Here is a 21,324-nt window from a genome sequence, read left to right on the forward strand (position 1 = left end):
AAGAGATGTTCAGAGGTGGTTTGCCATTGCCTGCCTCCGCGTCATGACCCTGGTATTCCTTGGAGGCCTACCATCCAAATATTTTCCAGGGCTGACCCTGCTTAGCTTTTGAGATCTGACGAGATCAGGCTGGTCTGGACCATCCAGGTCAGTGCCGCATAAGCATAACCCTGGTTATATTTTTGTTAACGATCCCTCACATAGATCTTACATAATCTTTTTGAAAATTGTAAGCATGATTATCTCCAAAATGGGTTCTTTCCAGGTTACCAAGGACAGATAATGTAATTCTTCTATTAAGAGGAACCTGTTTGTATCTTATTTTCTGTGATCAGTGCAGCCATTATCTGTATCAAACAGCATACACAGCAGGATTAGCCTGACTGATTTTTATTATATATAAGCAATTCCTGTTGAGGATGCTTGGTGCTCACAGAAGTGCCATCATTTGCAAATCTGCCTGTGGGCTGTGGTGTTAAAATGTTATTGTCAAATAAAAACCTGAATAACAACTGGATCTGCAGGTGAAATACAAAATGTCAGTTGATGGGGCTCCATCTGGGACCTATGTTAATAAAAGGAGTGCTTGTTCACAGTACTCTAAACACCCTATCTGAGAACCCTGTAAAGTTGAACGATAAGCTACAAAACTTTGAATTTACTATCCTTTTAAAAAAGCTTGACAAAAAACTTGACAAATAGTGACTGCGTCTTTAATATTCTGCTTTCAAAGCTTGAGTTGATTAATATTCTAAAAGCAACCCAGTTCTTTGGTACCTGTTTTCCAGCTATCATCCCCTGATATTTGTTTTCTTTGCTTCACCGTGTACACCTATCAAAATCATATCTTTCAAACACTTCCTTAACATTTTCCTTCTGGGTATCCTTTTCTCCATCCAAGGAGAAATGCTATAAGATGGTTCTTGGTGAACTCCAGGTAGTGCATCAGAGAAGCAAATGGCATTGCTCATGTAGTGCAAATTTCATTGTCCTTAAGAGCAGGCACCTTTTTATTAGAAATCACATTCTTTTGTTGTGGAGATGCATCTTTGTGTGTGAAATGCAATAATGATTTGTACTACTATCTAGATTTTTTTCCAAAGTACCAAGGGATATTGTGAGTTCCTGCATTGTGAACTATTATAATTACTGGGGGGGAAACAAAAGTTAATGAAGGGTTGAAATAGGGTATAAATGTTCAACAAAGAATACGAAAATAGCCAACTGGTTGCAAACTGTAAATCATCTTAAAACAAGAATTGTAATAGGCCATTTACAATCATCAATATATCTAATTCTCAACATGGCCCCATCTGTGGATGCTTAAATCTGGAGATTGGGTAAATAGACAGACAAGTTAGATCTTTCTGGAAACCTGAGAAAATCCCAGGTTTGCAGGAGGGTTGAAAAACCCAACATGGTAGAAGCAGGGCCTGTAGATTTAAGAAATGAACGCCTTCAGTAACCATTGCTAGGCAACTACAACAGAATTAGTTTCTGTTAGTAAAGAGCAGGCCTTGCATTATGCATGGAAAGACTTAGTTTCTGCTAGTAAAAAGCAGGGACAAGGGGCAAGGCCATTTCCAGGGCTATTTTGGCCTTTGAGGAAAGACTCACTGGGGCCAGGCCTGCCAGTAATTCCAGGTGACTTGTATGACTCACCCATGCCTGGTTACTTGCTGCTGTTCGACATCAGCCACCCAATGAAAGCCAGTGTAGTACAGTGGTTAGAGTTTCAGACTGGGATCTGGGAGACCCAGGTTTGAATCCCTACTCTACTGCAGAAGCTCACTGGGTGACCTTGGGCTGGTCACACCCTCACAATCTGACCTACCTCACAGGGTTTATGTGAGGATAAATTGGAGGAGAAGAGAATGATGTAAGTTGCTTTCTCCCCATTGGCGAGAAAGGTGGGGTATAAATGAAGTAAATAAATATATAAGGTTGTTTGATTGGGAGAGAAGGGAACGGGGCTGACAGGAGGTGTGAAATAGTGTGGGGAGGAGGATATAGATGAAAGTAAGGTACTCCCCACAAGTCCTTGCAAGTTTCCCACCATGCAACTTAGCCCAACCCAGCCAGCACCATGCAAGTCTGCTGAGCCCGGCTGGGACTGTACAACTGGACCAGACTATTCTTGGGGACAGGCTGCCAGGGGGAGAGAAGGAAAGAAAGCTGAAGGGGGGAAGATAAAGGTAGATTTGCTTGTGTGTGGTAAGGAGAGAAAGAAGCAGGAACAGGGGAGAGGCTATGGGGGCTTTCTGTGAAGAGAAATAGGAAGTATGGGAGAAGATGAGATGCCCCCTGTAAGTCCTTGCAGATTTCTCACTTGTATAAACCATAATTAACACCAGCCTTTTCAAACAAAACATTAAAAGTAGAATATGTTGACTTAAACATGTGATATGTTGATATCTGTCACCATGGGTGATTGTCTGTCAATAGCAATAAAAAAGAGCAAGAGTCCAGTAGCACCTTAAAGACTACCAAATTTCTGGCAGGGTATGACCTTTTGTGAGCAACAGCTCACTTCTTCAGATACAGCTATAATGTGATTTCATCTATCCTTAAATAGAGAAGAGTGAATTAGACACAATGGCAATGTAAATGTCAAAATCAAGTAAATGACGTTAGCAGGTGTGATTGGATTAGTAGAAGGCTAGTAAGCGAGATATGCAGAAGGGTAGTAGACGTGGACTAGAGCCCCATGGCACAGAGTGGTAAGCTGCAGTACTGTAGTCAAAAGTTCTACTCACAACCTGAGTTCAATCCCGACGGCAGTTGGTTTCAGGTATCCAACTCAAGGTCAACTCAGCCTTCCATCCTTCCGAGGTCGGTAAAATGAGTACCCAGCTTGCTGGGGTAAAGTGTAGACGACTGGGGAAGGCAATGGCAAACCACCCCATCAACATAGTCTGCCTAGTAAACATTGGGTTGTGATGTCACCCCATGGGTCAGGAATGACCCAGTGCTTGTACAGGGGACTACATTTACCTTTAGTAGGCATGGAGAAATTAGCTTTGGTAATGAGACAGGAATCCCAGATCTCTATTTAATCCAGGAGAATGCATTGTCTTGAGCTTCATTATTGGTTGTAATTCAGCAGTCTCTCTTTCTAATCTCCCTTTGAAATCCCTTTGTAATATAACTACTACTCTTAAATCAGCAACTGAATGTCTTGGAAGGTTAAAATGTTCCCCCACTGGTTTCTGAATGTTGTGATTTCTGATATCAGACTTATGTCCATTTAATCTTTGTCATGGGGACTGGCCTGTTTGTCCAATGTAGAGGGTGGAAGGGCGTTGCTGACATGTGATGGCAAAAATCACATTAGAAGATGAACAGGAGTATAAACCTGAGATGGTACGGCTGACAGTGCTGGGCCCAGTGATGGTGTTGCTAGGATCTATATGAGAGCAAAGTTGGCACCTTGGTTTGCTGCAGGCCTTGGTACCAGAGTCCATGCTACTGTTAAATAGTTTATCATTGCGGGTGAGAAGTTGTTTTAGGTTAGCAGGCTGTCTGTAAGCAAGAAAGGGTCGGGCCCCTGGTGCCTTACTGAGGTAAGGTCCACACTTGCACTGAACAGATGTTTCTGCAAACTTGAGGGACCCCTTAGGTTTGCAGAAAAATCTGACATTAAAAAGGGGGGTTAAATTTCCCCCCAAATAAAATGCAGAGAGGCAGATAAAAAATAGGTTGGTGAATGGCTGAGGAGGAGTTAATGAGGCAAGGACAGAGGTGAGTATATGGGGTTGCCAGGAGGTGGGAAAGGGGAAATAATGTGGGGTGGGGGATACAGGAAGAAGTGATGTGACCCCCACAAGTCCTTGAGAATTCATTACCATGCAAGTGAACCTGGCCTAGCAGCCACTCCTGCACAGCTGGAGCATAGTTTTTCTAGGCAGAGGCTGCTGGGGGAGGCTGAAGACAGAGGGGCAGATAAAAGGTAGGTTGGCTGTTTGGTGGGAGGGAGAGAAGAAAGCAGGAGGAGAGGCTATGAGGACTTTCAAGGAGGGAAAGAGGAAATAGTGGGGGAGGGGAAATGAGATTCCCCCGCCCCAAGCAAGTCCTTGTGGATTCCCACTTGTAGCTCTCTACCTACCATAACAACTTGGCATTTTGGCACCTTATATGAAGTATTACAGGTTGGATTTCACAAAGGATATCTGGATTTTTTTGTTCACAGAAATAAAAGGGAGTTTCATATCAAGGCCAAAGTGTTGGCAAATTTGTGGTTTAATGATAATTTCTAATCAGAATAATGTCTTACTGCAGCTATATAAGCAATTTTATTTAGGAAACTTTAAAAAATGTACAGGCCGCCTTACCAGAGACCCACTATAGTAGGGGTGGGGAACCTTTTTTCTGCCAATGGCCATTTGCATATTTATCACATCATTCGGGGGGCCATACCGGTTGTAGATCTCTCGGCAGGGGGTCGGGGGGTGGGGTGGGGAGAGGCTAGGGAGGTTTTTGGGAAGAAAGAAAGAAAGAAAGAAAGAAAGAAAGAAAGAAAGAAAGAAAGAAAGAAAGAAAGAAAGAAAGAAAGAAAGAAAGATGGAGGGGGAAGAAAGAAAAGGACAGAGAAAAAGAAAAGGACAGAGTGTGGCAGACCAAGAAAGAGACAGAAAAAGAGGGAGAAAGAAAGGGAGAGAAAGGAGTGACAGAAAAAGGAAGAGAAAAGAGAAAAGCCTCCCCACAGACACACACACACACACACACCTAGCGGCGCGCGCAACCCCGCGCAATTGGGCTTCAACTTTCCCGCCTCCCCATCCCGCCCCGCCCCAAGAGTGCCTAATCGGCTCCCAGGAACGGCTGGCTTCTTCTTCTCCCCCCCCTCGCCGCCTGTCAGCTGTTGAGTGGCAAGAGGGAGGGGGGAAGAAGAGAAGAAGCCAAGCCGCTCCCGGCGGCGGAGCATCCGCACGGGAGGCGATTAAGCGACTCTGGGGGCGGGGTAGGGAGGCGGGAAGATTGAAGCCCAGTTGCGCACGCCGCCGCGGCATGCAGGAACAGCTGAGGCAGTGGAAGGGGTTTTTTAAGTGTGCCACAACATTCCTGCACACCGCGGCTGTAGGGGCAGCCTTGGGGGAAGCGTCTTTCTCCCTCCCCCCACCACTCGGAGGAACCTGGGACCTTCTGCAAGCGGGTGCGTGCCTGTGTGTGTGCTTGCAGGGGAGTGGGGGAGCCGGGAAGGAACATGGAATCCTTCCCGGTTCCCCCCCCTCCCCTGCGCACACACACACACAGGCACGCACCCGCTTGCAAAAGGTCCCAGGTTCCTTCCCGGTCCCCCCTCCCCACAAACACAAAGGCATGCACTGGCTTACAAAAGGTCCCAGGTTCCTTCCCGATCCCCCCTCCCCTGCACACATACAAAGGCACCCACCCGCTTGCAGAAGGTCCCAGGTTCCTTCCTGCATGAACTCGGCCACGCACACAGGGGCCCACTAAGCCGGCGGCGCAGCCAGCATGCAGGCTGGTGTCAGCCCTTGGCCCACAGAACCAGAAATCACCACAAAGTCATATAGAGTCCAAGCAGATGGCTTTTACTGGTCAAATAGGCATACAGTGCAAACGAATAAAATGACAGCTATGAGAGACTCACTAGCTGGGAGATAATATAAAGCAGAAAAGGCGGGAGATTACAAGCATAGGTAGAATACAGTTTCCCAGGAGCTGAGTTCCCAGGCCTAGGTATGCGACCTTGAGGGCCAGACAGTACAGCGCAGAGACAGAGGCAATAACGAAACCGAGATAGCAGCCTGACATTCTGCTCCCCTCAAGGCCCCCTCCCAGTTCGCAAGGGGGCTGGTTTATCCGGGTACGCAATGTGAAAGGCGTTGACGAGGTCGGGGGCGGAGACATCCCGTGCGCGCACCCATTCGTCATAGGCAGGGGGGAAATGTTTCCAACGGACTAAATACTGCAGGTTGCCATGGTGAACACGGGAGTCAAGGATCTTGGAGACTTCGAAGTGTTCCTCCCCCCCCACCATGATGGGTTGCGCAGGAGGTGGATCCGGATGCCACTGTGGAGAAGCAACATGGGGTTTGAGGAGGCTAATGTGGAAAACAGGATGCACACGCCTCAAGGATTTGGGGAGAGCCAGTTCCACCGTGACAGGGTTTATGACCCGGGTGATGGGGAAAGGGCCAATGAATTTAGCACTGAGCTTATGGCACGGACGGGTGGAACGGAGATTTTTGGTGGAAAGGTAAACCAAAGCACCCACTTGCAGATCACCCCCGGGGGAGCGATGTTTGTCAGCTTGCGCTTTGTATTTACGCTTGGCCCGGTCGAGGTTGCTAACGAGCCAGGGCCAAGTGGTACGGAGGGCGTGTGCCCAGGAGGCAATGTCGGGGTTCCCCTCCCCCTCTACATCATCTGCAGGAGCAATAGGACTGAAATCTTGTCCATACACAGCAAAAAATGGGCTAAAACCTGTGGATTGATGCATGGCATTATTGTAGGCATATTCTGCTAAAGGTAACAGTTCCACCCAGTCATCCTGGTGGTAGTTAACATAACAGCGTAAATAACATTCAAGTACAGCATTGACACGTTCAGTTTGACCATCAGTTTGAGGATGGTATGCACTAGACAACCCTTGTTCCACTCCCACCAACTTGAGGAAAGCTTTCCAAAACTTAGAAACGAAACCACTTCCGCGGTCACAAATTATCTTACGCGGAAACGAATGTAAACGAAAGATATGCGTCACGAAGAGGCGGGCCAGTTTCTGAGCAGAGGGGATCCCTGCGCATGGAATCAAATGTATTTGTTTAGAAAACAAATCAGTAACAACCCATAACACAGTTTTACCCCCACTGAGAGGGAGATCAGTCATAAAGTCCATAGCAATCACTTCCCAAGGTTTGCTGGGCGTTTCAAGAGGTTGTAGCAGTCCCGGGGGTTTGCCCTGCGATCGTTTCGCAGCGGCACAAACGGGACAGCTGCGGATGAAGGAGTCAATGTCGGAACGCATTCCCCCCCACCAGAACTGTCTGCGCAATAAGTGAAGGGTTTTCAGAAACCCAAAGTGCCCAGCTGTTTTGGCTCCATGAGCTAAATGTAAAACGTCCTTCCGGAGAGCTTTGGGTACATACAATTTCGAGTCCTTGTACCAGGACCCTCCCTGTTCCAAAACACCAGGAGGTAGGGTATGAGCGGAGCGTTCTAAAAGGCACTGGTCCTGAAGGACATTTAAAAAGGACTCGGAGATGGGGATTTTGGAGGGGGCCCCCCCGTCGGTCATGGTGATCTTAGAAACAGTTATGGGGCTAGTGCTTACGTGCGGCGGCGCGCAGACTGCAGGCGGCTGGGCGGCCGGAGGGGTAGGAAGGGCGGGAACGCCGGTCTGTTGCGGTGGCGGCTGGGCAGCCGGTTGGGCTGGCGGAGCTTGTAAGTTGGGTAAGGCGTGCTGATGCTGGGATCGAGTTTGCACAGCCAGCACAGGTAGGGCCCCACGTTGCATAGGGGTGAACAGAGAGTTGGTGGGTCTCTCGAGTTTTACCGGATATTGTGGTAAACGGGAGAGGGCATCCGCGAGAACGTTCTGCTTCCCAGGGACGTGCTTCAGGGTGAAACGGAACTGAGCAAAGAACTCCGCCCACCGTTGTTGTTTCGCCGACAGCTTATGGGACCCCGTGAGGGCAGCTAGATTTTTGTGATCGGTCCAAACCTCAAAGGGGACTTTAGACCCTTCCAAGAATTGCCGCCATAGAGTCAGTGCATGATGAACTGCTGAGGCCTCTTTCTCCCAGATGGGCCAGTTTAATTGAGCGTGCGCAAATTTTTTTGAAAAGTAAGCGCAAGGGTGAAGAAGACCATCCGGTCCTTGCTGGAGGAGAGCCCTTCCCATGGCTACATCGGAAGCATCGACTTGCACAATGAACATTTGATTTGGGTCTGGGTGCCGTAGCACCGGCTCCGAAGTGAAGAGGCGTTTGAGGGCCAGAAAAGCGGCTTGGCATTGCTCAGTCCATAGGATTTTTGCGGAGGGCAAGGCAGCCGAGCTTACTTTTCCCTTAGTTTTCAGTAGGTCCGTAATGGGTAGAGCCACCTGGGCGAAGTTAGGGATGAATCCCCGATAGAAGTTTGCAAATCCCAGAAATTGTTGTACTTGCTTACGGTTGGTGGGGGGAGTCCAATCGAGGACGGCTTGGACTTTGGCGGGGTCCATGCGAAGACCTTGGTGGGAGATGATGTATCCCAAAAACGTGAGTTTGCTTTGATGAAATTCGCACTTAGCTAGTTTTGCGAAAAGTTGATGGTCACGCAGGCGTTGCAGAACTTCCCGGACCAGAGCCACATGCTCGTTCATAGTTTTCGAATAAATGAGAATGTCATCTAAATAGACCACCACCCCACGATATAGAAGGTCATGTAGGATTTCATTGATGAGTTGCATGAAGACCCCCGGGGCCCCTTTTAATCCGAACGGCATCACAAGGAATTCATACATTCCGAAACAGCTAGAGAAGGCAGTGAGGTGCTCATCCCCTTCGCGGATACGGACTCGGTAGTAGGCTTCCACCAAGTCTAACTTAGAGAACACACGGCCTTCCTGTAATTGTCCCAAAATATCCGATATTAATGGGATAGGATAGGCGTTGGTCTGGGTAACCGCATTGAGCTTTCTGAAGTCAATGCACAGGCGAAGGTCGCCCTCTTTTTTCCGGACGAAAAACGCGGGGGCCGAGTTTGGGGCATTCGAAGGGCGAATGAACCCTCTGGCGAGGTTTTTGTCCAAAAAGTCCCGGAGGACAGTGCGCTCGGAAGCGCTCATAGGGTAAATCTTACTCTTGGTTAATGTGCAGTCCTTTACCACTTCAATCGCACAGTCTGAGGCCCGGTGGGGGGGTAAGGCATCACATTCCCTAAGGTCGAAGACATCTTCAAAGTCCCGGTATACAGCAGGTAGAACCGGTGGTGCTGGGGCAGTAGAGGTTAATGCTGGAACGGGCGGATATAGCAGAGCAAAGTTCTGCCGATGCTGGTCGCAGGTGGGACTAGCGAAGGAGATAGTGTTTGTTTCCCAATCAATACTGGGACTATGTCCTTTAATCCAGTTAATTCCCAAGACCACTTCAAATCGGATAGGGGCTATAGTGAAGTCTATTTGTTCCCAGTGGGAACCAATTCCCATCGCTACCCCTACGGTTCGGTGATCAACTGGACCCCCCTGGAAATCGCTCCCGTCCATTTGGGCAAATTGGACAGGGTTTGGCAAAGCCTCAGATTCGGCTTTGAGAGCAGCAAAAGTGGCCTCGCTTATGAGAGTGCGACAGCAACCGGAGTCAATGAGTGCTTTGACGGGCAATTGGGGGCCACCTTTATGGTGTTGTAGAACTGCGTCCACGTAGACAGTGGTGTCCACTTCCTTGATTTTAGTGGGAGCATTCGGTTTAGCAGGGGAATCTGCAGAGGTCTGTGGAGACGCTCCATTCACCACAGACCGAAGCCGTTTTTTGACAAGTCGAGGGGAGATTCTAGGTTTAAGGCTGGAGAATTCCATGGGTCTCCTTCATCCGAGGATGGAGAGTTGTCCCCCAATGGGGCACTTGTAATCCGAGACCCGGCAGGGTCATCAGTAGTAGGCAGGGAGGTCGGGTCTCCAACGTGAAGTGCAGAGGGTGTGGGTCTTCCCGGCGCTGCGCTGCGGGTGGCCGCGGTGCCTCTGCGTGGTGGACGACCTCTGGCTCGGGTTGTCGTGCTGGGGCGAGATGCTTCCGGGCGGTACGGGCAGACAGCTGCTAAGTGACCCATTCCTCCGCAAATAAGACAGGCCCCCCTCTGAAACCGGTCTTCCCGTTCCTGGGGCGGGCGTGCGGGATTCCGTGGAGTGGGCGGTGGCGCCTTGGGCTGAGGCTTTTGGGTGCCTTTTTCCCTGTGCTTTTGGCGGACATGGGAAACATAGCGTCGGCGGCTTTCCACTTCCTCGGCTAACAGGATCCATCCCTCAAGAGTATCAGGATCCCCTCGCATGTAAGACCAGTTCAGAATATCAGGGTGTAGGGATTCCCTGAAATGATGAATTAGGGTGGCCTCGGGCCATCCCACAATCTTACTCGCCAGTCTCTGAAATTCATCGGCAAACTCTCGAACCGGAGTGGAGCCTTGCCTGAGTTGTAACAGTTCTGATTTGGCTCGTTCCCCCAGGAAGGGGTCTTCAAACCTCCTCCGCAATGCAGTCATAAAGTTGTTGAGGGTACGGATAGAGCGGGAACGGGTGTCGAACTGGAGGACCATCCATTCCGCTGCTTTACCCGTTAGAAGGGAAGCCACATAGCGCACCCTGCTATCCTCTGTGGGGAACAATTGTCCCTGTTCCCGCATATAGCTGTCCACTTGATGTAAAAAACAAGGTAGAGTCTCGAGGGACCCATCGTAAGTAGTTCTCAATTTGAGTTGCTTCCAAGGTCCGGGTACAGGCTGAACCGGTTGAACAGGCGGTCCGGGTGGCGGTACAACGGGAGCTCCGGGAGGCGGAGGCAGAACAGGCACGTTAGCGGGTGGCTGGCCGGGAACCCCCGGACCCGGGGGTAGAGCGGGCTGTGCCTGGGCTAAGAGAGCTTGTTGTAACTGTCTATTGTCCTGAAGCATACGCTCCATTAGTTCTTGGAGCTGATCGACACGGTCGGAGAGTTCCCGATTCCGGGCATGTAAGAGGTAAACGTCCTCACCTGGGCCGCCAGTGCGCTGAGGTTTACTTGTCCGAAAACTCGTGGCCCATTGAGAGGTGTCTTCATAAAGGTTCTCTTCCTCAGACTCCTCTGGATCCTGACGTCGGCCAGCAAGGCGGCGTGCGCGTTGGGTTGTGCGCGACGGAGCAAAAATTGGGGAGAAAGAGAGACCTAACGGGACCCCTGTTCTGTCTTTGGGACGGGTGTCCATCGGTGCCCGCTCCTTAGCCCTGGCAGCTTGAGCCTCGGCCTCCTTAGCTGCTTCAGCAGCTTCCTTATCCGCAAGAACCTTGGCGTTCTCAAGTCTTTGGGCTATAGCTGCAGTAACACGCGGTAACAGCTCCGTTTCCAGAAGTGCAAGTATGGGATCGGGGGCCCCGCCCAGTAGTGGCTGTAGCCGAACTGCAATTGCGGGCGCATCGGCCTCGAATGTTGAGGCCAAATGTTGGGCCAAGGTGGCCACCGGGGTGTCCTTTGTACAGTCCACAAGGAGGAGAGCTGTGTGAACGGCAATCCGCTTGGCCTCAGCCTGACAATCGGCTGCATTAGGTACCAGGGAAAAAACTTCCGGCGCGGCTCCTGCCATCGTAGCACTTTCCCGGGTAACAGAGCGCGTCAACGTCCTGGATGGGAGAGACTCCCGAGAGATGAGATTGTCCAAAAGTTCAGTCAGTATTTGTAAATCCTCGGATGCCAACCGGGCATCATCCAGTAATTGATCAAAATCCTGAAGGTCTAAACGAGTATCAGTAGCTTCCGAAGTTAACATCCAGAGAACCCCCTTTAGAGACTGCCACTGTGTCTGCACCAGTCTCCGCAAGCGGCAAACCTCTAGGGTAGTCCGGAAAAGTTCAGCGATTAAGTCTTGTAACAGAGTAGGATCCTCAGAGAAGGGCTCCAGGGTAGTAGATCACCTGGAGAGCTGCACAGCTCCCATCCAAGTGGCAGGCGAACCCTCCTGGGCTCCAGCCTGGCTAGTAGAATGGTGAAGAGATAGCTGTCATAATGTCAGCCCTTGGCCCACAGAACCAGAAATCACCACAAAGTCATATAGAGTCCAAGCAGATGGCTTTTACTGGTCAAATAGGCATACAGTGCAAACGAATAAAATGACAGCTATGAGAGACTCACTAGCTGGGAGATAATATAAAGCAGAAAAGGCGGGAGATTACAAGCATAGGCAGAATACAGTTTCCCAGGAGCTGAGTTCCCAGGCCTAGGTATGCGACCTTGAGGGCCAGACAGTACAGCGCAGAGACAGAGGCAATAACGAAACCGAGATAGCAGCCTGACAGCTGGCGAGTCCCCGGAGGCCCGAGTCTCAACCCCATCTCAGCATTAGGCCGCAGAGCGGGGGTGCGCCCAGGGGTGGGGTCGAGCAGGGGGAGGACTGAACAGGGCCCCCGAGCTGGCAGCGCGGCCAGCGCGCAGGCTGGCGAGGCCCCGCCGGCACGAAAGCTCGCGGCACAGGGGTGTGGCCAGGGGATTACCACGCCCCACAAAGAAAGGCAAGCAAGGAGGGGGAAGGTTTGGGGCCGGCATGCACTCCTGCCTTCCAGCAAAACCTGAAGTGCCAAGAGGAGGCTTCGGCTAGCAACAGCTAGCTCAGTGGAGCTCCCCGCCTTGGCAGGCGAGCCGGGGGCCGGATAAAATGAGCTCGCGGGCCGTATCCGGCCCACGGGCCGGAGGTTCCCCACCCCTGAACTATAGAATGAATCATGCTAAAATGCATCTAAAAGAGGGAAAGAACACTATTGTGTGGTTCAGCAACATGTTAGATGTGCAATAACACGTGAGAGATGTGTGATTGATTCTGCCAGTGTATTTTTAATTGGGAGGAGTGCAGTTTGGATAATAAACGCTGTGGTACACAGTACTGTTTCTACAAATTACAGTAGGTGCAATACTGTGGGTACAGTCCAGAAAGAAAGAAGAAAAAACAGTAGATCAAAGAACTCTGCCAACTTTGCAGACACATAGGTAATTTTGAAAAGGCTAAGCAAGGAATAGGAAGAAATAACAACAACAAAGAACTTGCATTTCTTTTTTTAATAAGAAAACTAACATGAACATTGTACAAAGGTATGTTTATAACATTATGTTTATAAAGCCTCTTCTTTCAGAGCATTATATAGCAAAAAGACTGTAAAATACAAAAACTGTTTCTAACGGCCCTAGCTGTGAGAAGAAGTGTGAAAAAGACCATTGAGAGAATATTTTTAAACTCATTGGTTCTCGTAGGTTATCCGGGCGGTGTAACCGTGGTCTTGGTATTTTCTTTCCTGACGTTTCGCCAGCAGCTGTGGCCGGCATCTTCAGAGGAGTAACACTGAAGGACACTGTCCTTCAGTGTTACTCCTCTGAAGATGCCGGCCACAGCTGCTGGTGAAACATCAGGAAAGAAAATACCAAGACCACGGTTACACAGCCCGGATAACCTACGAGAACCAATGAACTCTGACCGTGAAAGCCTTCGACAATATTTTTAAACTCCTTCCCTAGCTTCATTAATTTCTGTGCTTAGTATAGCATCATTTTTGTGTAATTTGGCTTGTGTGGGCATTTGCAGTTATGCTTTCTTGAAGAAGGAATTAAGGATCCTTGGAAAAATTAACAGAAGTGCTGAAAAAAATGCAAGGTGATTCATTCATTTTATTTCCAGACTTTGGAAGAATGTCCAAAGCTGGCAAATTGCTTCTCTCCTGTGGAAAGAGGATTAATTTGTCACTTGTGTTCTTTATTTTTTGTGTGTGCCTCATTGTAATGTTCAAAGTTGCCCTAAATCTGCATTCACATTTAGTAGGATTAATTGGGTTTTCCCTACTTCTTCTACTGAGGATGCCTGCTTTGCTTCAGGCATCACAATATGCCAACATTTTGATGGCTGACCTGGAGCAGCACTTCCTGAGCAAACATCTATTAACACCCCTCTTCTACCTGAGATTTATTGATGACATTTGCATCATTTGAGCACATGGGAAAGAAGCACTGGAGAAATTTCACCAGGCCTTTAGCAACTTCAACCCCACCATCAACCTGACCATTAACCAATCCATACAAGAAATACATTTTCTGGACACCACTGTATAATGGCAGCATAAAAACTACCTTATACCAGAAACCTACTGATCACCAAACATATCTACACGCCTCCAGTCACCATCTTAAACTTACCAACCGATCCATCATCTACAGCCAAGCTCTACACAACAGCATCTGTTATGATCCCTCAGTCAAAGATTCTCACTTGCAGGATCTACAACAGACATTTTTGGAATTACTATACCCACCTGATGTAGTAAAAACAGATAAACAAAGCCAGAATGCTACCAAGGGATAATGCCCTAGAATATGGGCCCAAACGAAACAACAACAGAATGCTACTGGTGGTCACACACAGCTGTCAGCTCAAACCTGTTCGACGCATCATTAATGATGTGCAGCCTATGCTGGGCCCTGACCTAGAGGGCCCAGGTTAGCCTGATCTCGTCAGATCTCAGAAGCTAAGCAGGGTCAGCCCTGGTTAGTATTTGAATGGGAGACCACCAAGGAATACCAGGGTTGCTATGCAGAGGAAGGCACTGGTAAACCACCTCTGTTAGTCTCTTGCCATGAAAACCCAAAAAGGGTCGCCATAAGTCTGCTGCGACTTGACGGCACTTCTCACACACACACACACACACACACACTATGCTGGACAACGATGCTTCTCTTTAACAGGCTTTGAGAGGCAAATCTTTTCTTGCCCGCAGATAGTCTAACCCAGGGGTTGGCAAACTCATTAGTCAAAAGAGCCAAATATCAACAGTACAACGATTGAGATTTCTTTTGAGAGCCAAATATCTTAAACTTAAACTATATAGGTAGGTACACTGTTTATTAACTTAATAAACTTTAATTAAAGTTTTAAGTCTTAATTAAACTATAGGTACACGGAATAAAACTTGATATCATACTTAATAGTGATCTTATTTATTGATAAAAATTAAATTGTAAGTCCCTGCCATTTCCCCCTCCCCATCTGGAGTCCTCGTCTGGAGGCCTGGTCTACCGCCATAAAAGCCTATTGGTAGACCTGGCCTCCGGCTGAGTCCCATTGGGAGGCCAGGTCTACCCACTGGCTTTCTTGGCAGTAGACCTGGCCTCTGAAGGGGGACTTTGTCCCCTCCTCGGAGTCCAGGTCTACCGCCAAGAAAGCCAGTGGGTAGACATGGCCTCCCAATGGGCCTCAGCTGGAGGCCAGGTCTACCAAAGGAAGCCCACCCCGCCCAACAGCTGATAGGCTAGAGGGGAGGGGAGGCTTTATCCTCCCAACCATTGAGGGCAAGGGAAAGGGGGACCTGGCCATTCTCCACGGCGGGTGGGGGGAGAGGCAGCTCGCTTGCTCTCTCTCTCAGGCGTGCCGGCTCCGCAGCCCGGCTGCCGGTGCGAACGGGTACGAGAGCAGGGGCTCCGAACCAAGTTTGGAGAGCCGCACTCAACGGGCCAAAGAGCCGCATGCGGCTCGGGAGCCGCAGTTTGCAGACCCCTGGTCTAACGTTAAACAACTTCTCACTCATAACAGTGCCCTTTCTAACATAGACATGGACTCTGGGACCAGGGCTTGCAACAAAACAAGATGCCAACTCTTTCCTCATATTCAGCCTTGACAGCCCTAACAATACCAGCCATACCATGTCAGGCTCATTCACTTGTTCATCTTCCAGTGTTATATACACGATCAAATGTCAACAGTGTGCTTCCACTCTTTACATCAGACAAACAAGTCAGTTCCACTTCCTGCGCAAAAGACTCTCTCTCTGTGTGTGTGTGTGTGTGTGTTAAGTGCCATCAAGTTGCTTCCGACTCATGGCAGCCCTATGAATCAGTGTCCTCCAAAACATCCTATCTTTAACAGCCTTGCTCAGGTTTTGCAAATTGAGGGCTGTGGCCTGCTTTATAGAGTCAATCCATCTCTTGTTGGGTCTTCCTCTTTTCCTGCTGCCTTCAACTTTTCCTAGCATGATTGTCTTTTCCCGTGACTCTAGTCTTCTCATAATGTGACCAAAGTATAATAGCCTCAGTTTAGTCATTTTAGCTTCTAGGGTCAGTTCAGGCTTGATTTGATCTAGAACCCAGTGATTTATTTTTTTGGCAGTCCACAGTATCTGTAAGACTCCTCCAACACACATTTCAAAGGAATCTACTTTCTTCCTATCAGCTTTCTTCATTGTCCAACTTTCACACGCATACATAGTAATAGGGAATACAGTGGCATGAATTAACTTGAATTCTGTATTGAGAGCAATTAAGAGAAACATATCACCAGGAATCAATGGAATATCAATAGCACTGTTCCAAGTCACAGATACAGAGTCCATCAAAATCTTAACAAGAATATGCCAAAAAAATATAGAAAACAAAATAATGGCCCACAGATTTTAAACGGTCAATTTACATTCCGATTGTGAAAAAAGGAGACGTTAGATGGCAGCAACTATCAGACCATTGCATTAATTTCTCACGCAAGTAAAGTGATGCTCAAAATCTTGCAACAAAGACTGTTACCATATCTTGAACGAGAAATGCCAGATGTTGAAGCTGGATTCAGAAAAGGAAGAGGCACTAGAGATCATATTGCAAATTTACGGTAGTTACTGGAGTATACAAGGGAAGTCAGAAGAAAATCAGCTTATGTTTCATAGATTACCACAAAGCTTTTTGACTGCGTGGATCATGAAAAGCTCCAGCTGGTTTTTTTAAAAAATGGGTGTGCTGCAGCATCTGATTGTATTGATGCGCAACCTATACTCTGGACAAGAGGCTACTATTAGGACAGAAGAGGGAGAAACAGAATGGTTTCCAATTGGCAAAGGTGTCAGACAAGGATGTATTTTATCTCCCTGTCTGTTCAGTCTGTATGCAGAACATAAGAAAAGCTGAATTAGATTTAGATGAAGGTGGAATGAAAATTATTGGAAGGAATATTAACAATTTGAGGTATGCCGATGATACCACATTACTGGCAGAAAACAGCAAAGACTTGAAATGACTACTGATGAAGGTTAAAACAGAAAGTGTCAAACCAGGATTACGTCTGAACATCAAGAAGACAAAAGTAATGACTACAGGGGAATTACACAACTTGATGATGATGAAGTAATTGAAATTGTTCAAGATTGTCTGTTACTTGGCTCCATCATGCAGCCAAACAGTCAGGAGATTGAGACTGGGAAGGGTAGCAATGAAGGAGCTAGAAAAGATTCTTAAGTGTAAGGATGTGTCACTGGTAACCAAGATCAAGTTAATTCATGCCATCGGATTCCCCATTACAGTGTTTGGGTGTGAAAGTTGGGCAATGAAGAAAGCTGACAGGAAGAAAGTAGATTTCTTTGAAATATGGTGCTGGAGGTGAGGTTTACAGATACTGTGGACCGCCAAAAAGACAAATAAGTGGGTTCTAGATCAAATCATGCCTGGATTTTACCTAGAAATCAAAATGAATAAAGTGAGGCTATTGCACTTTGGTCATATTATGAGAAGACAAGAGTCACTGGAAAAGACCCTTGAGGGCTTCCGCCACAGCACCCCCTGTCAACAGCGGGTCTGGCCTTGTTGTCCCTTCTCTGACCAGGTCCATCACAGCGCCCCCTATGGTCTGTGGGTCAGTGACTGGCAATCCCTCAGCAGGAGTCTGTGGGAAGGCCTCAGAAATGGAGGGGAGAGCCGACTGGGTCTCTCCCCTCTCCTGGTTTTGAGTGTGACTGGACACGCTACTTGCATCCTATGCCTCCTTCCTTGGCCTCCATATCTTCTCTGCTTACATAAGGGTTGTTCCACCTTAACTATTGGCCCTGCCCTGCCTGGGGCCGAGCCCTTCCCCTTCCCCCCTTATGTATTGCTGGCAGCATTGGGGTTGGCGCGGCCTTCTTGAGCCCTGCCCGGCCTGCCACATTCGGAGGCACGGCCCATTGGGCTGGCGCTGCTTGGGCCGCCCCCGGAGGCATCACTCATGGCGCCCTGCTCCATGGCCATCCCACCTCATCGGGGAGTGTTGGAGGCCTTCTTCCCTGTTTCCTCAGGTGAGTGTGGGATCGGGTCATGGGGTCTGGGTGGCTCTGCAGCCGGGAGGCCTTCTCTTGGGCGCTTGGAGCAGCACTCAGGGGCATGTCAGCTGAGTGGGGTTGGGAGGAGTCCTGAGCCAGTGGGTGTGTCCCCCAGCCTGGAACAACAATAGTGCTAGGAAAAGTTGAAGGCAGCAGGAAAAGAGGAAGTCCCAACATGAGATGTATCAACTCAAAGGAAGGCAAGGTCCTCAGTCTGCAAGACCAGAGCAAGACTGTTAATGATAGGACATTTTGCAGGATATTGATTCAGAGTGTTGCCATGAGTCGGAGGTGACTTGATGATACTTAACACACATATATACCCCTCCCAATGTTAGCTCTTTTTCATGAACTTTAACAGCCCTCTGTATGTAAAGTATGTTATATTGACTCACCTGCAGGCATCTGTGGTATCAAGTTAAAGCTACAAGGTGGCCACCCATTCATTTCAATGGTAGAGAGCATGGTTAGGCTGGGTCTTTTCAGGAATGGCAAGGAGGAAATAGTCATTGTTGTGCCAAGCTTTGCTGCGACTACATTAGAGAGCGGAGAACCAAGCTTGCTTTCTTGGGATGGTCTCACTGTCAGTTCCTCTTCTGCTGGGTACTCTTGAGCTGCCATTGCCAGATGATCCACATTTAAAGAAAAATGTTTCTATTGTTTACGTTAAGCAGGTCCTTTTTGCTGCAACAGCTTTTATGTACATGCTCCAGATACATCTGTTCAAGGCAACCTTACTTTCACACGTCTGTGTGAAGAGGGGGCTTAAACAGGATTTGCAGTCCTACCTATCTAGCGTATAGCTTCTTACATCTTCTGTTCCTGTCTTGTGCACGTTGCTTAGCAAGCAGTTACACATTGATTTGATCAATTCAATTAATAGATAGTCACCCAAACTTTAAGGTATTAATAGAGCATGGGCCCCTGATTGGCACTGTGGCTACTTTGATCACAAATTACTTACCTTATCTCTTGCTTATAGATAGTTATCCAGAAGGTCATCCAGTAACTGTCTCTTTCTAGTTAACCACAGCTTAGCAAATCTTTTTCTTTACGGCTGGAAGTTCCAATCTCAGTTGTATCTGAGGTTCACAAGGAGAAAGCTGGAATAAATTAATAACCTCTGGGCCTTTAATTCCTTAACCAAGTTCTGACTTGGTTATCATCTTGGGGTTCTTGGACCCTTAAATTCTGTGGTTCCTGGGTAGCATTGTCTACAAAACAAGAGTCTAATGCTGATGTAATGCTAAATGTTTGGAAAAACCTTCAAATAACCTTATATTGAAATTGCAACATAAAACGTGCATTAGGTAAAGCTATATGTACCTCTAGAATTCAGAAACTGGAGTAGTTTAGAAAGAACTGTGTGCCTCTTAGCCAAGGACTGCCTTTTGTTTCCTCCATTTTCACTAAAATTGTTTCTTTTAGGCTTTTCTGTCAGCTCCTGTTTATTTGATTGAATGAGGATGGTGATGCAGCTTGCACTGCTTCACCTTCAAGTGAGCAGCGAAGGTGAACTGTGTTTTAAAAGAAGAAAACCCTGCATCCCTTAGTGCAGTTTCTTGGGCTTTTCTTGAGTCTTAATTGAACACAATGGCGATATCAGATTCCTTTCTTCTTTCTCCTCCCCCTTCCAAAGGCTTTCACGCTTAATAATTTGTGTAGATGTATTTGTTCTCAGGCTTATTTGAGCATTTTCTCCCTGTGCTTGGACCCCAAGTAATTTACTCTTTTGCAGGACGAGAGTCGGAATTTGGACTAGTACATTTATACAGAAGCCTTATTTGCTGTCTCAGCATTTTTTCCTCCCAGCTATTATCTGCTTTAATACCTAAATGGCATTGCCTTGCTTCAAGACACATAACCATTCTCCTTGGGAGATGCCATGAATGCATAAGGTGACCCCTTTTCTTTAAAGGTTGCGTGAAAGTCCCTGGCTTAAGTGAAGCTATGATTCTTTCCTCCTCACATGGTTTCTATAGGTCAGAGGCATTATTTATTTGAGAAAGGTTAAAGAGTTTTCTGCATAGGGCATTTTCACAGATAATTTGCTGCTTAACTGTGCAATCCCAAGCAGAGTTACACCCTTCTAAGCCCATTGACTTCAATGAATTTAGAAGGATGGAACTCTGTTTAGGATTGCACTGTAAGCACATAGATGTGTAACTGGCACTCAGCCCAAAAATAAGGTGTCTTGGGGCCGATATTAATTGTGTATGCACCAGTAAGTGCACAGATGTTGATGGATGGGTGAATGACCAAGTTTATTTCACAAAAATTGCCTTTCTCTACATCCATTTTTCCTTTGGTTCCTGTTGTACATCTGAAGAAGAGAAGAGCCTTACCACATGTGATATTACTAAGTAGCTTCTTGACTGCTTCTAATGGTAGCACCTCAAGTTACCATTCATCAAAAAAAACAATTCATTCAAGGGAGATAAGGAAAAATTGGAAGAAGTAAACTTGCAGATTACTCCTAGCATAATGTTTGAACAGCCCTTGGGGGTTATGATTAAAACTAGTTGTCCCATTGAGTTTGAAATATCCATAGTATGCAACCGTTTCCCATTCTTTTGTATGAATAGTCAAAGTGTGCTCAAGCCTATCAAAATTAGGAGTGAGGATGGAGTTGATAAAACACTTGTTTGTATTGTTTCCCCAACTGTGGTAGCTCTGCTTATGACCAAGACTCCTTTATTGTGTATTTTTGGGAGAGTGACAGCCTAGTGTAATGTTTCCACCCAACTTGGCAAGGAGGAGGAGTAGAGAGAAGGGGCAGGGGCATAAACTTCAGGCAAGAAAAGCTACTGAAGGGTGAAAGAGAGAACCGGTATGTAGAAAGGTCCTGGATGGTGAAGCGAAAAAGCAGTTATATAGGATGCAGGCAAACTTGTGGGGTGAGGAAGAAGATGGTCAGTAATGAGAGTGCCTTTGATGTAGGGAGAGGAACACTGTATTGTGTGGAAGAAAAAGTAACAGGTAAGTATAGAAAAAGCTATAAATAGAGAAATGGAAAAGGCAGGGAAGTTCCTATAAGTAGTGTGGGAAAAGCACTTGTGGCTACTTTAGTATTATCCCCATCTGAATCAGTGACCTGGGACTTTCCAGAGAAAATCCCCCTCCCCCCACACATACATTAGAGCCTCTAGTGTATACATCTGGTGTGTGGGGGGGGGGGCAGGTCTTCTGACCATTTAAGTGGCAAACAGCCGAATCCTGAGTGTAATCAGATTCCATCTACAAGCTGCAATTCAGTGAAACCCAATGGGATAGCTGTTCCTGACGATCAATAATAATAAAGTGGAGTTTGCGTTTGGCAAAATTTAGATTCTCTAGATTCTGCTTTGGCCCAGGTATTTATAATTGTTCTTTTATTTTACAGCAATCCCAGGTTCCTTATGATTGCTCTAGCTTATGCTATACCATTGGGTGTTTTCTCTGGTTGGTCTGGAGTTCTTGACTGGATATTAACCCCAGCTCATGTGAGCCAGGTACGTATGTATAAGACACTTTATGAGACTTGCTTGTATGTAGCTGGTAAGTTATTG

At 47.4% G+C, this 21,324-nt stretch overlaps 1 protein-coding gene across 1 annotated transcript in view; it reads left to right on the forward strand.

Annotated features, from left to right (window-relative positions):
* The window catches only part of SLC49A4 (solute carrier family 49 member 4), a 123,371-nt gene that overhangs the window by 60,617 nt on the left and 41,430 nt on the right, over window positions 1-21,324 (forward strand). Inside the window, exon 5 of the mRNA XM_056861436.1 lies at window positions 21,159-21,267. Within this exon, the coding sequence (XP_056717414.1) occupies window positions 21,159-21,267 (109 nt within the window). The remainder of the gene's footprint in view (window positions 1-21,158; window positions 21,268-21,324) is intronic.

This window comes from Euleptes europaea, chromosome 15 (assembly GCF_029931775.1).
Source record: "Euleptes europaea isolate rEulEur1 chromosome 15, rEulEur1.hap1, whole genome shotgun sequence".
NCBI lineage: Eukaryota > Metazoa > Chordata > Lepidosauria > Squamata > Sphaerodactylidae > Euleptes > Euleptes europaea.